The sequence below is a fragment of the Bos taurus genome, chromosome 29 (assembly GCF_002263795.3).
Source record: "Bos taurus isolate L1 Dominette 01449 registration number 42190680 breed Hereford chromosome 29, ARS-UCD2.0, whole genome shotgun sequence".
NCBI lineage: Eukaryota > Metazoa > Chordata > Mammalia > Artiodactyla > Bovidae > Bos > Bos taurus.
The window spans coordinates 7,497,638-7,517,750 of NC_037356.1; the positions used below are offsets into that span (position 1 = coordinate 7,497,638).

At 44.4% G+C, this 20,113-nt stretch overlaps 1 protein-coding gene across 1 annotated transcript in view; it reads left to right on the top strand.

The window, feature by feature from the left end:
* The first annotated feature begins 3,941 nt into the window (after positions 1–3,941).
* The window catches only part of RAB38 (RAB38, member RAS oncogene family), a 66,087-nt gene continuing 49,915 nt past the window's right edge, over positions 3,942–20,113 (top strand). Inside the window, exon 1 of the mRNA XM_002699047.7 lies at positions 3,942–4,270. Coding sequence (XP_002699093.2) covers positions 4,069–4,270 — 202 coding nt within the window. The 5' untranslated portion in view covers positions 3,942–4,068. The remainder of the gene's footprint in view (positions 4,271–20,113) is intronic.

Consider the following 20,113-nt stretch of genomic DNA (forward strand, 5'->3'; position numbering starts at 1 on the left):
CCACGTCTCTTGTGTCTCCTTTGCAGGTGGATTCTTTACCACTAGCGCCACCTGGGAAGCCCAAATAGTGTTGCATATTTCTAGACAACGGCTGCACCCCTGAATCAATACTGGACGTAACTCCCATTGCAAGTTAACACAGGTTTTAGACCAGCCTAGGAGATTAAAAGCAAAGTCTTTGAAGACAATAAAGAAATGAACTGCAGCCTTAACTTGGCAAAACTATTTATTAAAATAGTGATTTAGGAGATTTTTTTCAAATGCCACTCTCAGCTGTATATCTCATTTGAGAACTCTAATCCTCTGCTTCAGGAATGAACTTTCTTTAGGACATCCCTGGCTTGTCCCTCTGGTTTGGTATAATTATTAATGGTGACCCCTTTCACTCTCAAGAGTCCCAGTTTGGATGATAAAAATTTATGGTGTCCTCTAACAGGCCTTTTTGGAATAAAGTCCATGTCTTTGAAGATTGTGTTAATCTAAGAAAAATCACTGTACCTGTCCTACAACAGAACATTTGGCACCCTACCTTACAGTCATTTACATATTTCTTCCGAGCAGCAATTAAAAACCACATAAGCTAATGAATAACTCCTATGGCTCTCCTATTGTTCAAAGCAAATAAAGCAACTTCATAGGGGCTCGCCTAATATAGCAGGCCTAGGAGGGGAGCATGAGGGTTTCAAGTTTGTGTTTGCAAAGCCATCATTTAAATTAGTTTTTCCACTTAATATGTGCAATAATTTGTTTCCACACTGGTCAGCAAGGGAGCGGAGTCTCAGAGAAATCTGACTCTGTGCCGTGTGCGACACCATTCATCCTTGAATTCCGAGCCCTTTGTGATTTCCTACACCTTTTACAGACTTGAGTCACCCGCTTTACTGTTTTTCAGGAGAGGGTGTGCTGTGGTTTAGCAACCTGAGGGTAGTCAGATGGTCAAAACATCCCCAAAGATGCTCTGAGATTTACTGCGGAAAGCAGGTTTCATGGTGCCAGGCGGCTGCTGGGAGGAGGCGACACATGGCACAGCAGCAGACCCTTCTTTCTGGAAGAAGAACGGCTTGCCAGGATAAAGCTGGGCACCCTTGTGGACAGTCTGAGGCAGACGGGGTCTCAGGAAGCCTCATGATCTGGGGGTAGAGGGAGGATGGGAGACAAGGATGGTCTGCCTGTTTGCTAAGGCCCTTGCAATCTAAAGAAGCTCTAGCCTGACTCTAGTTTATATTCTGTCCCCACTTACCTGGGTCCCTGTTTGCAATCTACTTCTGAGCAAAGGAAATAAATTCAAAGCAAAGCAAGGGAGCACAGACGCGTTTGCCCTCCAAAAAAAATGTGCTTGGAGAGCGCTTATCTTGGGGGAGAAATATACAGCAGCTGAGCAGCTTACAGAGCCACAGCCAGGAAACTAGAAGAGAACTACAGCATAAGGTTTGGTTTGAAAATGCCTTTGCACAGACTTTTTCCACCTCTCAGGTAATGGTGCCATGGTGGGGTGGTTAGAAGACTGGGCTGTCACTTGCCGGAATACATCCAGAAGACCCAGAATACTATTTTAGAGTCAGAGGTACTCTGCAGAGATCTCGCAACCCAACTCTGTCATTTTACACAGGGTCTTTCAGAATTCTAGCCTGTGAACTGCTAGGCCGTGGTGCTTGTCAAGCCACTCTGAAAGTCAAAAGTGAAAGTCGTTCAGTCGTGTCTGACTCTTTGTGACCCCCATGGACTATACAGTCCAGGGAATTCTCCAGGCCAAAATACTGGAGTGGGTAGCCTTTCCCGTCTCCAGGGGATCTCCCCAACCCAGGAATCAAACCCAGGTCTCCTGCATTGCAGGTGGATTCTTTACCAACTGACCTATCAGGAAAGCCCTTCAAGCCACTTTAGTCTAAAAGATTTAAAAATTGTAAACTGAGAGTCATTTCTTCCCTCTGTGAAGAACTGTCATGAGACCTAACTGAGTGACCCTGGAAACAAGCTGCAGGACTTCCTTCCCAGCCAGCAGCTCGCTCACCGTGACCGACCACTGTCCTCGGAGAGGCAGCAAAGTCGAAACCTCAGGACCCAGTCCTCAATTTTGCATTCTGTGGTGTAAAGAGCCCTCTTCCCCTCGTGTATAAACTCCAGGTCCTGAATCTTGGTCAGCCTGCTACACACAGTAAATCTAAACCTCTGATGCTCCAACAGGCCCGGGTGAGAAAAGGAGATGAGGTGAGGATGATTCAGCCAGACCCGGCTGGGAGAACACGCTGGGGCCTGTGATGTTGGATCAGGCAGAGCTGGCTCACATGATGTCTCAGCCAGCCACCCCCTCCTTGCTTCCACCACCATTAGCTTCTACTTCTTTTTTAAAATTTTAACTTGTGAAAACTTTATTGTTTTAAATAAACTTTTAAATGCAGACCCAATCTCTAATCCACATAGAGTGAATGATTTAGCTTTTCCATGTTGTAGGGGAGTCAATTTTGTTAATTGTGTTTTTCAAGGAATTTGCCCATGTTGCTTAAATTTTTAAATTTATTCACATAGATCTGTTCACAATATATTTTCATTCATTTTTTTAATGTCTATAGGAACTCATACTGCCAATTTATGTTTTCTCAAATTAGTACTGGAAGATTTAAGTTTGAATTTGGCTTTTTCATCACAAGCTGTTTGCCCCCATGTACGTTACTTAAAATGTCTAGGCTCTTTACTGGATTAGAAATATATATTAGAGGCTAGGATACTATAATATGATCCTTATTATTTAGTTAGTTTAAAGTGCCATGAGATAAGAAAAAAGAGAGTAATCGCTGTAGCCGATACTATTCTTGGAAGGTATCACAAGACACTGATACTTGACCTGAACATTTCAGGATATGTGAGCTAGCCTATAGGGCTGCCTATACACACCCAAAATGTCTAGGTCTTGTTTTCCTCATTTGTAAAATGGGAAGAATAATCGTATCTATTTTTAGGACTGCTGGGATGATTAGATGACATGTGTATAAAACCTGGCTCATACCAAGTGCTGGATATATGCTTGCTCTTATTATCATGTAACATTATCTGACCAGTTGTCTAAATTGTCTTTCAATGCTGCTCAGAGCTTATAGGAGAGGATAGGAGGAAACTAAGCCATGGATGCCCTCAGCACTTACAGCCCAACTATCCTCCTGTTAGACCATTAATTGGGCTTCCCCTGTGGCTCAGCTGGCAAAGAATCCGCCTGCAACACAGGAGACCTGGGTTCGATGCCTTGGTTGGGAAGATCCCCTGGAGAAGGGAAAGGCTACCCACTCCAGTATTCTGGCCTGGAGAATTCCATGGACTGTACAGTCCATGGGGTCGCACAGAGTCGCACGACTAAGCGACTTTCACTTCATTTCAGACCATTAATAGTTGAATAGGTGTGAAAGGCCCTCGGCGTTCACACTCCCAAGCTGTACCAGATCACGGAAAAAGAAGAGGCTGGGGCAGCTCAGATGACTAGTGTGAGGTCACTCACCTCGAAAACCAGGCGTGCCGGACCCAAACCCAGCTGATGGGCCTCCTGAAACTGTTTTACACGTTGCCTCGCCTCCAAATTCTCTCTACCCCGCGGGGCGGAGGCGCAGCCCACGACCTCAAGAGTCCCATGTTCAGCCAGACCGGTTACCTACCGTCTGTCTCCCCGCAATTCACTTAACTTTTTAGACACTCTCACTTGCCAAACCTGAAAACTGAAACCCACACCTCCAGCTTTGTGGCCAAGATTACAGGCGAGAAAAGCACGTCGGAAACTGTCAGGAGCTGTAACGAATAACGTTTGCAAAAGGGCATCTGCGCGTGAGCCTCCCCAGTCTCCGGGGCCCAGGAATCGCTCGGGTCTCCCCCCGAGCCGCGCGGGCGGGGTGAGCAGGCGGGTCAGCCCGCGGGGCTCGGGTCTGGGCGTTTCTGCAGCGGCCGGGGAGGAGTTCCGCCCTCGCCCCCGTCCCGCCCAGCCGCCGCCTCGCGCCCGCACTCTCGCTCCCCGAGTCTCTCTGGCCCGGCCCCCGGCGGCGCTTCCCGGGTCCGCAGCAGGCACCGCGCGGCAGGCGGGCCGCCACCATGCAGGTCCCGCACAAGGAGCACCTGTACAAGTTACTGGTGATCGGCGACCTGGGCGTGGGCAAGACCAGCATCATTAAGCGCTACGTGCACCAGAACTTCTCCTCGCACTACCGGGCCACCATCGGCGTGGACTTCGCGCTCAAGGTGCTCCACTGGGACCCGGAGACCGTGGTGCGCCTGCAGCTCTGGGACATCGCTGGTGAGCCCCGGGGCCGGGAACTGGGGCGGGGGCACCTCGCAGACCATCTCCTGTGCCAGGGCAGCGGCTCGCGGCCCCGCGGAGACCCGGGTCTACCTCCCGGGCGCTGCGCCAAGAAAAACTTTCCGGGATGGACTGCAAACTTGGTTTCAAAGGAAACAAAAAAAGTTTCTCCCTAGCGCGCTGCAACTTCACGTGCGTTCCTTGGCGCTTTGCGGCGGCTGCTTTATCTCCGCCTCCCACAACCTCCCCTGGGATCTCTGGGCGCAGCGCGGGCCTCCCCGGGACCCAGAGGGAGACCCTCCGGAATTGGACTAGGTTCTGATCCCCAGCTCACTTTCCGGGCACCGGCAGTCCTTCGGGTGACGCCGCCCGGAGCGTCCCGCCCGCCCTTCCTAGCCTGGTGCCGGGACCCGCGAGGGGAAGCCCCTAGACCAGTTCACAGAGGGAACCAGGAGAGTTCCGGACTTGTGGTGTTTCCCAATTCCTGTTCCTAACTGCTCCCTTTATTCCAACTTTCGACACCCGCTTTTCTAGCGTTCAATCAAGAAAGCTGGAGGTTCTCTGCTTTGAGAAAGCCAAGGACCTTTCTGTGTCTGCATTGGGGGTAAATCTCTCACTGTTTCTGTTTGTCCTTCTGTCTCTCTCGTCTATGAAAAGGAGATCGAGTATATATATTCCTGTTAGGGTCATTTTTTTTATAAGGGTCTATTCTTTGCGACCCCATGGACTCTAGCCCACCGGGCTCTTCTGTCCATGGAATTCTCCAGGCAAGGATACAGGGGCGGGTGACCATGCCCTTCTCCAGGGGATCTTCCCAACACAGGGATGGAAGCCAGGTCTCTTGCGTTGCAGGCGGATTTCTTTACCGTGTAAGCCATTGGGGCAGCCCCTTTCTATGACATTCGCCACAGATTTCTTGATTTGTTCCTAAAGTTTTCACTGAGAGGTCTGGAAAATGAGGAGCCTCTTACAATGTTTGAAATCAGAATTTAATTCCCAGGGTTTGTACCAGGAGTTGGGGCTTCAGTCTAAGGTGGAGGTGCAAAGTGTCCCTGGGCCCAGACTGTCGGCGTGTCCAACCCTTCACTGCGGATCCCGAGCTCACCATCCTGCTCCCCACAAGCCCCTTCAGCTCAGCCGCTTCCCCGTTAAGTTGGAAAGCAGTCAGACAGTGACAACTTGGGGACTCTCCTGCTAAGAAATTTTCAGGTCCCCTGGGATTCCTTGTGAACCCCTTCAAACAATCAATCCACTTCACCTGGGTCTATTTCATAGTCTGTGGCACTAGGAACCTTTACAAGTGCTGGACCCAAACTGGCCACTTCTGTTTGAGAAAATAGGTTCATTTTAGCAGATGCATTTGACTGGAAACTTTATTATGGCTTGAAGTGAGAACATATGTGGGAAGTTTTCCGAAGGGCATTTCTTGTTCTGGGGATTCCGGTGCCTCTTTAATCAGGAGCTGCCAGGTCTTATGATAAAACTCTTGACATGTGAACAGATTCATGCCTTTAGTGGCATCGTTAACTGCTCTAGGAGCACAGGGATTAGCAGAGACCAGAAGATGTCATTGGCCACTATCTGATTGGGCTGTATATGTAGAAAACCCTCTGTGAGCCTGGGCACTTTGCTGCTGCTGTTCTTAGTGTCTAACACCTCTGATGTTGCATCAACATCTCTAGGACCCAGGTATAGAATTAGCTTACTCTTTGAACAGGGGTGTAGCTGTAATTTAGTTTTTTATGTGAAAATCAAATGAGGATGTGACCTCAGGCATGTTACATAATGTCTGTGAATCTCAGTGTCCTAAGAATACTCGGGTATAGAGATGAAGAGCCTAACTTCCACTTGAAATGCTTCCATCTGAATCCCTGTTTCACCCCATATCTCTTGGGCAATTTTAAGTAAGTTTCCTAACTTCCTAGTCTCCGTTCCTTATCTGTAAATAGAATGCTTTCTCCCAACAAAGGAGAAAACGAGAGGAAAACCGACAAATGCTAACTGAACCCATTAGTACTTACTCCCTAGGAGACCTGCAGGAATTGTTGCTATACTAGCTACTTTTTGTTTTTTGAATATGTGTAAATGCTAGGCAAGAAGGACATGATATGAGTGTGCTAATTAGATCTTATTAAACAATAATTCCTGATGAACGAATATAACCTGTTCTAAAACACCCAGCACCATTTTTCAGCTCTTATCCATATTACAACATGCCATCTTGAGCAATTTCATTCTCAAGCTTAAAAATACCTCCTCCAGTTCTGAAGTTGCCGTAGAGGCTATAGTCACAGAAGTCTGTGTATATAAGAAATCCAAGGAGCCTCAGAAAGTCAGTTCTATAGCTATGGTGGTGTGCACCATCTCTGTAGGGAAGTTTATTTTTCCCAGAGCTTTGATGTTCAATGCTAACCTGTCATTTCAGCCTCCAGCCCAAAGAGCGCTGTGGGCTGGGTTTGAAGTTCTTGGTGATGGTGGTTTAGTCACTCAGTCGTGTTGACTCTTGGCAATGCCATGGACTGTAGCCCACCAGGCTTATCTGTCCATGGGATTTCCCAGGCAAGAATACTGGAGTACCTAGCCATTTCCTTCTGCATGGGAACTTCCTGACCCAAGGATCAAACTGGGACCCCCTACATTGCAGGCAGACTCTTTAACCAACTGAGCTACCCAGGAAGCCGGCTTAGAAGTTGGGCAGCAGGCAAAGCTTGTTGGGGGCGGGGCGGGGGGGGAGGGGGAGCTGGGCCATTGTGGGGAAGGGTGATTGGAGTGTAGAATGGACATGTTTCAAGCTCCATAGCTAGTCCTGTGAAGAGTAAGTGCATATGGAACCCAGCCTCAGTGGCCCAGTCAGACCCCAGTCAGACCCAATCAGCTAAGTGTATCTTAGAGCGTCTTTAGATCTGCCTGTCGGTCCAACCTTGGGGAATGCTTCCTGTCTGCTTGCTGCTTACTTTTGGCATGTGTCTTACAGGCACGGGTAGTGACACTCATTTTGAGCTTGCGAGGGGTGTTGATGAAGTAGAGGAAACTTGCCCTGTCCGAGAGGATATCACATCCATCTGCTATCAAGGGAATCTTTTGCTCAATTAGACTTTTAATATCCATTTGGTTCAGGGCCAAGTCGGGTCCTATTTGTTCAACTAATTCCCGTGATCTTTGTCTTGTGGTCACTTAGACTGGCCAGTCTGCTTCTGCAAAAGACTGCAGAAAGTACCTTTTAGGAACTTGTGAAGTAGACCTTGAAATCACTGAGATGAATCCCACAAACCCCATAGAAGACTCTGAATCCCAGTGATTCCACCATAGAGGAGCATCTGAGTTAGCTTTGGATTTGGAAACTCTTGATAGAGTCAGAGAAATTAAGTAATTTTGCTCAAGGCCACCCAGCTAGTAAGTGGAAGAGCTGAATTTGACTCAGGTCTGTTTGATTTGGAATCAAGCCATGCTTTTTATAACCATAGCCCTGTGAGGGACCCACTGGGGTTATACACAATTCCTCTTTAAGGGCACTGCTTATTTAGTAGATGGATTATCCTTGCCTTCTTTCCCTTATTGCTAATATGTTTTTGGATGGTACCACAGTGCAGAGAGTGAAAAGAAATGGAACAGAAATCTATTTCTGGGCTTCCCTGATGGCTCAATGGTAAAGAATCGGCCTGCAATCCTCCTGAGACATGGATTCGAGCCCTGATCTGAGAAGATCCCACATGCTGTGGGGCTCAAGCCTGAGTGCTCGACTACTGAGCCTGTGCTCTGGAGCCCCGAGGTACAGCTGCTGAGCCCTTGTGCTCCAGATACTGAAGCCCACACGCCCTGGAGCCCAGGCTCTGCAACAAGAGAAGGCACCACAGTGATATCGCAGGGAAAGAAAACAATTGCCACTTGAAAGATGGGCAACTGAGATCCAACAAAGTTTCACGATTTGCCCAATGTCAAGTATTACAGCTTTAGAATATCCATAATTTATAATCCATAATTAATAATATATAATTAATTATATATTTAATAAATATAATAAATAATATATTTATTAGAATACATCTGAAGTATTCTATTGATTACTTTGATGACTCCATCAGCACTTTCAAAGAGAACAACACAATTTTGTCTACAAATCTTGCTGTGCTTTGGGAACCAGGTACTGGAATTAGGACAGTGATAGTAATAGTAGCTAACATCTTTAGACATTTATTCTTACAATTGTCTGTGCGTACGTAATTTTTAATTTCCCAGTAAAATAGCTGGTTAAGTGGTAGTGCTGGAACTTAAAACTTGGTCATTGAATCTAGCACCTAGGTTCCTAATAGTTTTGCTCTACTTCCCACAGTTCAGAAATAGAATACTTCAGATGTAGTCTAATAAATATAAATTATGGATATTCTAAAACTGAGATACTTGACGTTGGGCAAATCATGAAACCGTGCTGGATCTCAGTCCCCATCTTTAAAATGACAATTGTTTCATGGTATTGTCTCTTGCAGTCTCTTTCAGCTCTAATATGGTCTCACTGCCCAGTTGCTTCTCTGGTAGCTCAGCTGGTAAAGAATCTGCCTGCAATGCAGGAGACTCTGGTTCAATTCCTGAGTCAGGAAGATCCCCCGGAGCAGGGATAGGCTACCCACTCCAGTATTCATGGGCTTTCTTGGTGGTGCAGATGGTAAAGAATACACCTGCAATGCAGAAGACCTGGGTTTGATCCCTGGGTTGGGAAGTTTTCTTGGAGGAGGGCATGGCAACCCATTCCAGTATTAACATGCCCAGTTAGTATGTAACAGCTTATTCCAACTTTACTTACTAGCTTTGTGACTTGTGCAAGTTACTTAATTTCTGTGCCTTGGTTTCCTGTCTAAAACCTGGGGACAATGGCAGACCCTGCATCTTAGAATTGAAAGAATGAGATGGGTTAATTCATGTAAAGCTGTGCCTGATGCGTTCTGAATGTTAGCTATTACTCTTCTTTTATTAACTGTTATCACAAACTTCTTTCACATACATTTTCCTGCTTGATCTTCTCAGAGTTGCTGAGGGCATAGACAGAGCAGGTGGTGTCAAACCTATTTTATATTAGATCAAGAATCAGAGACCCAAGATCACAACAGCTCTCACGTGGCAGAGGAGAGCAGGAAGAGCAGGTCTGTTTAACTCCATCTTTGATGCATATATTTGAGAAAAATGACCAGATCTGTGGGTCATCAGAAAACTCAATCCCACATTTAACAGATACAGTAGAAAATAAAGTTGGCAGGTGATGTAGAGAATCCTTCTCTCCCACGTGAAAAGTTTCACGGCAAGACTCTCCTAAGTAATACATTCCCCTAAATAGTTAAAATCCAACACGTAGGAAAAATATTTCCCCGCAGGGCACATCTGTATTGACTTTCCCCACCTAAGCCGTGTGACGAAGCCCTGGAGGACATTAACTCTCCAACAGGCAGAGGGGCAGCAGAGCGGGTCTAGAGTTACCCGCGTCTAGAGGCAGGAGCCCAGAGCATCAGTGGCCCTGAAGGTCATCTGGGTCACAGTGCTCGGTTGTTTTAGTGTCTGTGATGTGCTTCCACATTGTAAAATTCAACCGAGGTTTTGGACTTGACTTCTCTTCAATAGACGTCAACCGAGACTTCCCTGGTGGCTCAGACGGTAAAGCGTCTGCCTACAATGCAGGAGGCCTGGGTTCAATCCCTGGGTCAGGAAGATCTGGTAGAGAAGGAAATGGCAACCCACTCTAGTATTCTTACCTGGAAAATCCTATGGACAGAGGAGCCCAGTAGGTCTACGGGGTTGCAAAGAGTCAGGAACGACTGGGTGACTTCACTTTCTATTCAATATCTTTTTTTTTTTTTTAAATTATTTATCGGCTTGCTGGGTCTTTGCTGCTGTGCGACCTTTCGCTAGTTATGGTGAGCAGAAGCTATGCTCTGCTGGCAGGGCATGGACCGCCGTGGTGGTCTCTCTCGTTGTGGAGCCAGGCTCAGTGGTTGTGGCTTCTGGACCCTGGAGCATGGGCTCGATAGCTGTGGCCCCCGGGCCTAGTGGTCCTGCGGCATGTGGGATCTTCCCGGATCAGGGATTGAATCCGTGTCTCCTACATTGGCAAGTGGAATCTTTACCACTGAGCCACCAGGGAAGCCCTTTTATATCTATTTCTAAAAGACAAATTCTCCGGGAGGTTTTAGAAGTGTCTTAAATATTAATGCAATGGATCTGAAAATGTAGAGAGTGCTAAATTTGGCAACCGCCGTGCCAGGCAAAAAAATAAAAATGCATGGCAAGTCTGGGCCACGTTCAAGTGGGCAGTTATTGTCTTGTTGCTAGCCTGGCTAATTACAGAGTTTCTAAATACCATGTGGGTTAACATGCTATGTGCTTACAAGTAAATAATATGTACACTGAACGGAACAGTGAACTTTCAACATGAGGTGAGGGCTGGGTGGGGAACACACCTCAGGGCTTCTTACAAGGAGGTTGTTAGACTCTCTGGGCATCACAGACACATGGGCATTAGGCCTGTGGGATACGTTCTCTAATCTAGGCTTTAGATTAGAGGACTGGTTCTGACAGGTGGGCACAGAGCAGCCTGACCAAGGAGCGCTGAAATGCTTGAGAGGAAGGAATGTGGGGAGCAGCTTCTATGTGTATGTTTGATTTTTTCAGCAAATGTGTCTATTAAATGCCTGCTGCTTCCCTGGTGGCTCAGACAGTGAAGAATTTGCCTGCAATGTAGGAGACCTGGGTTCCATCCCTGGGTCAGGAAGATCCCCTGGAGAAGGGAATGGCAACCCGCTCCAGTATTCTTGCCTGGAGATTTCCATGGACAGAGGAGCCTGGCGGGCTACACTCCATGGGGTCGCATAGAGTCAGACACGACTGAGCGACTAATACACACACACACACACACACACACGTATCTGTTAGGCACTGTACTGGTTGGGGAAACAAGAATAAAGACTTGAACAAGACCTTAACAAGTTCATGGTTTAGTGGGCATGATAGCGTGAAAGCAAATACACTGTAATGGTGAGTAAATTGTGTTGGTAAACGTGACTCTGAAATTCTCTGGTGATACAGAAGGGGTCCTGTCCACACCACATCCTCCATTCTCTGAGATTAAGCCTGATCAGACTAAACAAAGCCTCTGGCTAGGGTGATTTCCTGAGCTCTTTCCTAGCACCAGTGACTCCCCGGGAGGGACTTCCATGCCACACACCTTGAGACAAAAGTTCATCCTCTGGCCCTTTTTAATTCTGTCTCCTCCTGAGGAGCTCATGCATTCCTGTGGCTTTAAACTCTGTACCGGTGACTCCCAAACTGTGCTGATAACCTTGCCTTCTCATGAGGTTCAGACCTACAATTCCGTCTTCCTACTGGACATTGCCTTTATGATATCTCAGATATATTGCAAGATCAATATGTCATAGCCAAGTCGCATAAAAAAGCAAGATTGCTTGTTTTCTCTAGTAATATAGTAATATATGCTCAATGTAGCAAATGTGGAAAGTACAAAAGAAAACAAAAATACGACACAGCAACAAGGAACATAGACGTTACCGCTCTTAATGAAAGTAGTAAATGATGTCTTTGCAAATCTTAACCAGAGCTATCTCTCCACGTACCGATCTTCACAGTGTAGTAAACTATACTGCTTTTTACCCAGTTACGAAGCCCTGAAACCTCTGCCGTCTTTTCTCCGTCTCTTCTGAGCTGCGCATGCTCTCCATCTCCAGGTCAGATGGTGATTGTGCCTCTCCGGCAACTGCCCTAAACCAGGGGCAGCTCTGTTATCCCCTGTCCTGCTGTCCTAACTCCCTGGCTAGTTCTAGTCTCCTCCTCCTCCAGTTCTTATGTGGACTAAGGTCAAATTTATCTTCCCAGAATATCGCTTTGGTGGTTCTTCATTGCCTACAGATTATAAACATCATGGTGAAAGAAATGAAAGTCCTTGGGATGAGATGATTGGACAGATGATGACTAGAAAGAGGACAGATTCTAAATTTTAGAGCTGTTGAGGGAGAAGTTCGTGGGGTCCAAGATGTTCAGAAGTACGTGGAGTCCTTGAGGCCTGACCTGGTGCAAAGGAAACCCGGGATCTGTCTCACTGTGGACTTGTCAGAACACAGTTACTCTCATTGAGGGTCAAAATGATACTTAAGATTTTTTTTTAATGTGTTTAACTTAAAAAGTCATTTTACAATATGAGAATTTGAGAAGTGTAAGATCCTGCCTGGGAAAATGTGTTCATTCATTTGATAAGCACAGGGTTTTTAGGAGGGGATGAACCAGGCATTGGTATGGAATCTGATATTCCACAGGGGACATGAAGTTATTTAAATATAATCATGCAGATGATTACTGACTGTTTTGATAAACCTCTGAAGGAGAAATGTCAGGTGCTAAAGAAAGTCACATCATGGGCCCTGCCATCGCCATGGTGTGGAGGAGAGGGCTGTGGCTAGGAGGAGGTGGAGAGAGGCAGCAGCAGCAGACAAATTATGAAAGGATGCATATGCTCTGCCAGTGGTTAAGAGGGGTCGTTCTGTACATTTATCAATTTATCAGAGAAAATCTTTGCAGTTAAAACAGCACCATGATTCTGGCAAATAGGTCATTTTATTTCCAGTTTTATAAGCGAGGAGACTGAGCCAAGGGTAAGTAGAACGTGGTGCCTGGTACGCTGTAGTTGCTCAGTAAAAGTTGGTTTGGTGTTAAATGGCCAGTGGGTTGATACTACGGTCATTGCGCAACTGAAACATTTTGAGGAGAGTTGTCTTGTGGAATGTTTAGACTTGATTGCTCCCTCTTCTGAGAATTAACTTTGGAAAACCCTGCAAAGCTTTCAACGCATTGAGAGTCTTTTTAACAGTGTATTCTCTTTGCTTCTGGAATGGACCTTCCCAGATGGATATGGTGGTCCTGCTGCTCCTTGGGTGGAAATAGGTTTATTCTGTGAAGGGAAGAGCCTCATCTTCTAGGGGGGTGTATTAGAGTAGTCTCCATCAACCTGACAAGGTCAAGTCTGAGACTGTAGCCTGGGATTCCAAATTATTGAGTTCCACTAACTTTTTCCAGTTGTTTGAGAGCTTGCTTGAGAAGTTATATGGTCTTAAATTACTCTCTGAAAATATGTCAGGGTTTAAACTTCACCATTCCCCACTCCCTTTAGTTTTCTATTCTCAGGTATTAATCCTGTCCTATCTTTTCTATCTTAGAAAATAGCTCTCTCTTATCCCTCCTTTCAGTAGCCATGTCTTCCTCACAACTCGTCTGAACTACTGCAGCATTGCACTAAAGCTCATCCCTTCCTCAAGCTTTCCCGCCCATCAGCTTGCAATCCACAGAGGTGAAGCTCCTTAAGGCAGCGTCTGTCTCCAGTCAGGTGTTCTCCAGTATGGCAGCCTTCAGTGGATCCTCATCACTCTCAGAGTGAGAGACTAAGCATTTTAGCATGAAGTTCAAGGCCTTTCTTGATCTGGTCATCGTTAGCCATCCTAGTCCCATCTCCTGTACCTGTGATTTTGACCATTCTGGATATCTTACTGTGGCTTCAGTTCAACTACCATCCCCTTTATACTGTGGCTTGTACAGTTGTCTCTGGCTAACTACACTTTCCCCTTTCTTTTCTTAAATAGCTCCTATAGGCCTTTGGTCATCACCCATCTCACTTCCTTCAGGAAGTCTCTTTTGAGTCCAGGTGGCTGAGGAAGATACTGTTTATCTGCTCCCATAATATCCCATGCTTACCCCAGATTAGAAGTCCTCTACCACTGCATTGAGATGCTCTTTCTTCCCAATTATAACCCTAGAACTTGGTTCTAGTCCGTGTTTAGTGAGTTTTATTCAATAAAAAGCTTCAGTCAACTATTTCATCATTGCTCTAAAAATTTCTTCAATAAACAAAAGAAACTTTTTGTTTACAAACAAAAGTTTTTCATGCTTCAAAGACTTGGTAATTTTCTGAACACTAACAGAAAAAGGCATGCCTTTTAGAATTGATAAATACAGCAATCATTTTTCTTAAGGTGGCATTCCATTTTATTTTTCACCATAAAAACTAGGGAGTGACCTTAAAGAGCATTCTTAAGAACTGTGCTTCTTCATTTAACAAAATCTTCCTAATTCAAAGTGAAACGTCATTCATTTGGAGGTCAAATGACAAAGCTGTATTTTCCTTTTATGATTTTTGGATAGATTAGATGAAGTAATAAAGGTAATTTTGACAGAGTTAAAACCTGTAGGTCATCAAAACAAATCCTGCATTTTACAGTTGAGGAAGCTGTGCTCTGAAAGGGGGTTTCTATTGATTTCTCAGGCTCAGAGAGCTAGTCAGAGGTAGAACTGGAACAAGAATGCTGGCTTCTCTGATTTGTTAGGGATGAGATGTGAGGAATTAAAAAATTCTTTTTAAACACCGGGTGTTTTGGCATTGTCTTAGTCCTGGGGCACAGGAATAAATGAATTTAGTAGGTACTCAGCTTTGAGAGCTTCCCTGGTGGCTCTAAAGCGTCTGCTTGCAATGTGGGAGATCTGGGTGTGATCCCTGAGTCGGGAAGATCCCCTGGAGAAGGAAATGGCAACCCACTCCAGTATTCTTGCCTGGAGAATCCCATGGACAGAGGAGCCTGGTAGGCTACTGTCCATGGGGTCGCAAAGAGTCGGGCACAACTGAGTGACTTCACTTTCACTTTCAGCTTTGAGAGTTCACAATAAAGCAATAAAGAAGAGAGAATGTTGGTATGGCGTTGAGGTGAACCAAAGACACCCACAGTTTGGATTCAAAAGACATGCCTGGTTTAATTTCCCCAGTGCTCCATTACAGGCTCAATATGTGGCCCCTTGGACTTCCTCTTCCTTATTCACACTCCGTATTTATCGCCTCCGCACCTCTGCTCCTGTTCTTCTTACTAATTCACATGTCCTTCCCTTTATCTCCACATACCCAAAGACCTGCCTGAAAGGGACCTCCTGTACAAAGACTTCCCTAATTCTCTCCTCCAGTGGTAACTCCTTCCTCCCTTGAATCAACACAGCTCCACTCCCTCCTGTCTTGTCTCCTTTCAGCAACTTATTAGAGTTCTACTGTACCTCTCTAGATATCCTTTCCAGTATTTAGCAGAGCTTGCTGCAATTATTTGTCTCATGATCTAATGAAATGACTGTGGACTTAGCCAAGATGTGGAGAAAGAGAAAGTACCATGGAGGAGAGTGAAGCAAAAGCAGGTTTGGGATGCAAAGGCAAGCGAGTTCAGGAAGAGGGTAGTCAATCATTTCAAATGTCCGGGAGAAATTGGAATTATTACTTTTTGCTCTGAACCATTATGTTTTCTAGTCTGTGTTATCCTGATTCATTATTTAATCTTTCTTCCTCATCAGCCTTGTGTAAATGTGCTCTCTCGGGAAGGACAATGGACAACTTAGCTTCTTGTATACCACCTCAGCCTATTGGAGATCAAGAAATTATCTACTGTGTGAGGGATTCAAACACATTTCAACCTAATTTGTAGGGTGAAGTTTGACAGCAAATGATTTAAATTACTTGTCGACAGGACTGTTTCCCCTGTAATATAACGTGTTATGAATACCACCATTTATTGGGTGTCAGGCATGGTACTGTGCACTTTTTGTGCATCATTTTATTTACTGCTCACAAGGAACTGATCTTATAGGTTCTGTTACTAACCTCATCATAGAGGTCTACGCTTACAAGGGCTAAAAAACAGATAAACACACAAAACTCTTCAAAAGGTGCATAGCAGGTAAGAGATAGTGCTGGGATATGAACTGAGATTTGCCCGGTTACAAAGTAGTAGCTACCTTCTAACTGCTCCATCTACTATTGCCTGTGGGGTAATAGGTAATATGACAGTGTGATAGTTTTCACATATCAAGGATTAAGTTGCATTTTGAAAATGGATAGTATTTATTTTAAAGGAATATTTATTATTATTTTTAACCCTTCTACTTTGGATAGAGCTAAGAATTGAATGAGCTGAATTCTTTGCATATATCATTGCTTAGATCATGTGGTTGGTTTGACTTATTAAGAAATATCTAAATATACTATATTTAGACAGGAAAACCACAGTGCATAAGGGATATAGACTCTAGTTTGAAGAATAAAGATAAGAGTAGCTATGATGCTTGATGGTATTGGAATAAAAATTAAGTCTTTATGGTGGTAGAAGGGGGTGTGTGTGTGTATCTGTGCATTTTAAACTTAATGAAAGAATCCTCTAGACTAGATTTGAGAAGCTACAACAGAGTTTCTCAAACTCCTCAGTTCACAGAACCTTTAGTATCAAAGTACAGATAATTTTTTCATGGTGTCTTTAGGCCAACAGAATATATATTCATCAATTTTTTATTTTTATTATTTTTTGGAATATATATTTTATTGAAGTATAGTTGACTTACAATGTTTCAGGCGCACAGCAAAGTGACTCAGCTATACATATACACATACATTATTTTTGAAGTTATTTTCCATTAAAGCTTGTTATAAGATATTGACTATAGTTTGTTAAGTAATTAGCACCAACAATTTCATAAGTATTATAGTCTAATAATTTAATAGTCCTTTGGGAAAATGGAGGACATAAGTGAAAATGATTTTTATTTCATTTTTAATAGCTATGATTATTTACTATAGGGACATGTATTGCTTTGGGCTATAGAACAGCATCTCAAAACTGAGTCAGAGTGGTCACCACCACCCTCATTTCCTGTTTCTTATTGATTTTCACATGATCTTGCTTTTTATCACACAAACTGAAAAAACGCCAGCTTCAAAGAGATATGAGCACATCAAAGGGAATGTAGCACAATCTAATGTTAAAATCGTGACCTGCCTCTAGTTAGTAGTTCCCGAGGTGTCTGATCTTGATCACCACTGCTTGCCTGGGTAATTTAAAATTATCCAGTTGCAACCCTGTGACTTCACTGAGGCCCCCCAGAGCACCTTGGAACACATTTTGGGAATTTTACCTAGGAAGGAATCTGTGAATTATTTAAGAGTGAAACCCTTAGAGTCCAGGGTCCCTTGTGAGTTATGAAAGTATCTTTAAAGAAACTGTGGAGAGGCGGTTCTGAACTGGGGACAGATTTTTTTTCGGAGTGGATTTTAAGAGTGAGCAGGAGCTTAGTAGTCATGGAAAGTCAATGAATTGGATTAGAGATCTTGCTTTATTCAGTCCACTCCTCTCCCTGATGGGGCTCCCTCTCTTAAATAAGAAATCATTATTCATTGTTACTTTATTGTGTAAAGAGTACTTGTGTTACCAGCTCCATTCTGTTTTGCAAGACCATTGTGAGCACAGACTAAGAGCTTCTCAGAGTACATGTACGAGGGAGAGATCATTGTCATTAAGTCACTATGTCCAGCTCTTTGCAACCCCATGGACTGCAGCACGCCAGGCTTGCATGTCTTCACTATCTCCCAGAGCTTGCTCAAACTCATGTCCATTGAGTCAGTGATGCCATCCAACCATCTCATCCTCTATCATCCCCTTCTCCTCCTGCCCTCAATCTTTCCCAGCATCAGGGTCTTTTCCAGTGAGTTGGCTCTTCCCATCAGGTGGCCAAAGTATTGGAGTTTCAACTTCAGCCTCAGTCCTTCCGATGAATATTCAGGGTTGATTTCCTTTAAGACTGACTGGTTTGATCTCCTTGCTGTCCAAGGGACTCTCAGGAGTCTTCTTCAGCACCACAGTTCTAAAGCATCAGTAGAGATCAGTATTACAGGAATTCCACAGCGGGCTTGAGGAGACTACAGTGTAACTGGGGACATGGTCTGCAGTTTGCAGCACGTAGAAAGCGGTGTGGGGCGGGGTCTGATTGGACGGGCGAGCCAGTGGCGCATTGTCAGCGCTGTCTGATATCGGGGAGGAACGAACTGAGCCTGGGGCCAGGTAGTCAGAAAAAGGTCCAAGGAAGTAGGATTTGGTACAATCTTGAAGAATAGGTAGGATGTAGTCAGGCAGAGTCAGAGATGGTGTATGTTCCAGTGAGGATGGGAAGGCCGTGGAATGGTGAATGAAAGCAAGAGGCAGAACTTAGTGAGCCCAGCAAGGCATAGATTGCTAGATTGCACGCAGCAATCCACAGTCTGAGGATTAGCCTTTGACTTGTAGATCAAGCTGTGAAACCTTAAAAATCCCACAGGAGCCCAAGGGGTAAAGTAAATGAACTCTTTTCTCTACCTGGCAATCACTTGTTCATCTTTCCTAAGGTCTTCTCTGAAAAAATCGGTTCTCACTTCTGGACCACTCACTCTTCTGCTCCCTGTTTCCCTAGGAAATGAAGATAAAACTTCCCCTGAATCCTGGTTCCCATTTTGTTTCTCTGCAAAATTTCATGTACAGCTGGATGGTTGTATAGAAATGAGGCTGAGTGTGTTAAAGAGTATTTTGAGACAAAGAACCAAATCATGGGATCCTACATAAGCATGTATAAGAGACTTTAAAAAAGTGGATCAATAGCAATGATTTACTTTAAAATAAAATTATATAAATGTCATTGAATTCCAAATAGTTTGTTATAATTATTTGAATAAAATGGATATAGATACATACATTTAAATTTAAGGCAGTGTTATCTAACAATGTGAAAGTAATAGTATCTTAGCCACCTTTTTTTTTTTTTTTTGACTTCAAAATTGAGTGCTTGGCTATGGAAGGCAGTTTGGCAGTTACTTACAAAACTAAATATACCATATAACCCAGCAACTGTGCTCCTTGGTATTTACCCAAAGGAGTTGAAAAATTATGTCCACACAAAAGCTACACACAGATGTTTATAGCAGCTGTATTCCTAACTGCCAAAAGTTGGGAGCCACAGAGATGTCCTTCAATAGGTGAATGGTTGGGGCTCCCCTGGTGGCTGAGCTGTAAAGAATTTGCCTGCCAAATGCAGGAGACTCAGGTTCAATTCCTGAGTCAGGAAGATCCCCTGGAGAAGGAAATGACAACTCACTGTGGTATTCTTGCCTGAGAAATCCCATGGACAGAGGAGCCTGGTGGGCTACAGTCCACAGGGTCACAGAAGAGTCAGATTCGACTGAACACACACACAGTTGAATGGTTAAACCAGATAATGGAATATGATTCAGCATTAAAAAGAAGTGAGCTATGAAGCCATGAGAAGACATGGAGGGAACTGGAATGTATATTACTAAGTGAAAGAAGCCAACTTGAAAAGGCCGTACGGTATGTGATTCCAACTCCATCACATTCTGAGAAAGGCAACGCTATGGAGACAGTGAAGAGAATAGTGGTTGCTAGAGTTGGGGTAGGGAGGGGGGGAAATAACGGAGCAAGAGGATGTTCAGGGCAATGAAAGAACCCTGGATGATCCCGTAATGATGAATACATGTCCTTAAACATTTGTCCAGTGCCGTAGAATATACAACACTAAAAATTCACCCTAAGGTAAACCGTGGGCTTTGAGGGATTATGATATGTCAGTTTAGAGTCAGCAATTATAACTGTTAGTGTATCACTCTGGTGGGTGATATGGATAACAAGGGAAGCTATACATGTATCCGGGCAGAGAGTATATGGGAAATCTCTGTACATTTCATTCAATTTTTCTGTGAACCTAAAAGTGTTTTCAAAAATTTAAGTCTCAATAATGATAAAAAATAAACATAAAAAAGACCAAGTGCTTGGTACTGATCAGCTCAAATGAACTCGACGGAGCAATTCATAAAATATTGACCCCAGATTTCTGCATATTCTGAATTTTCAAGACATTCCATATTTGTATTTATCTTCCAATTTGCAACTGTTGGGAAATTGTTCAAATTGCTTTAAATCTTGTGTGGGTCACATAACATGTGAGCAGCCCAGT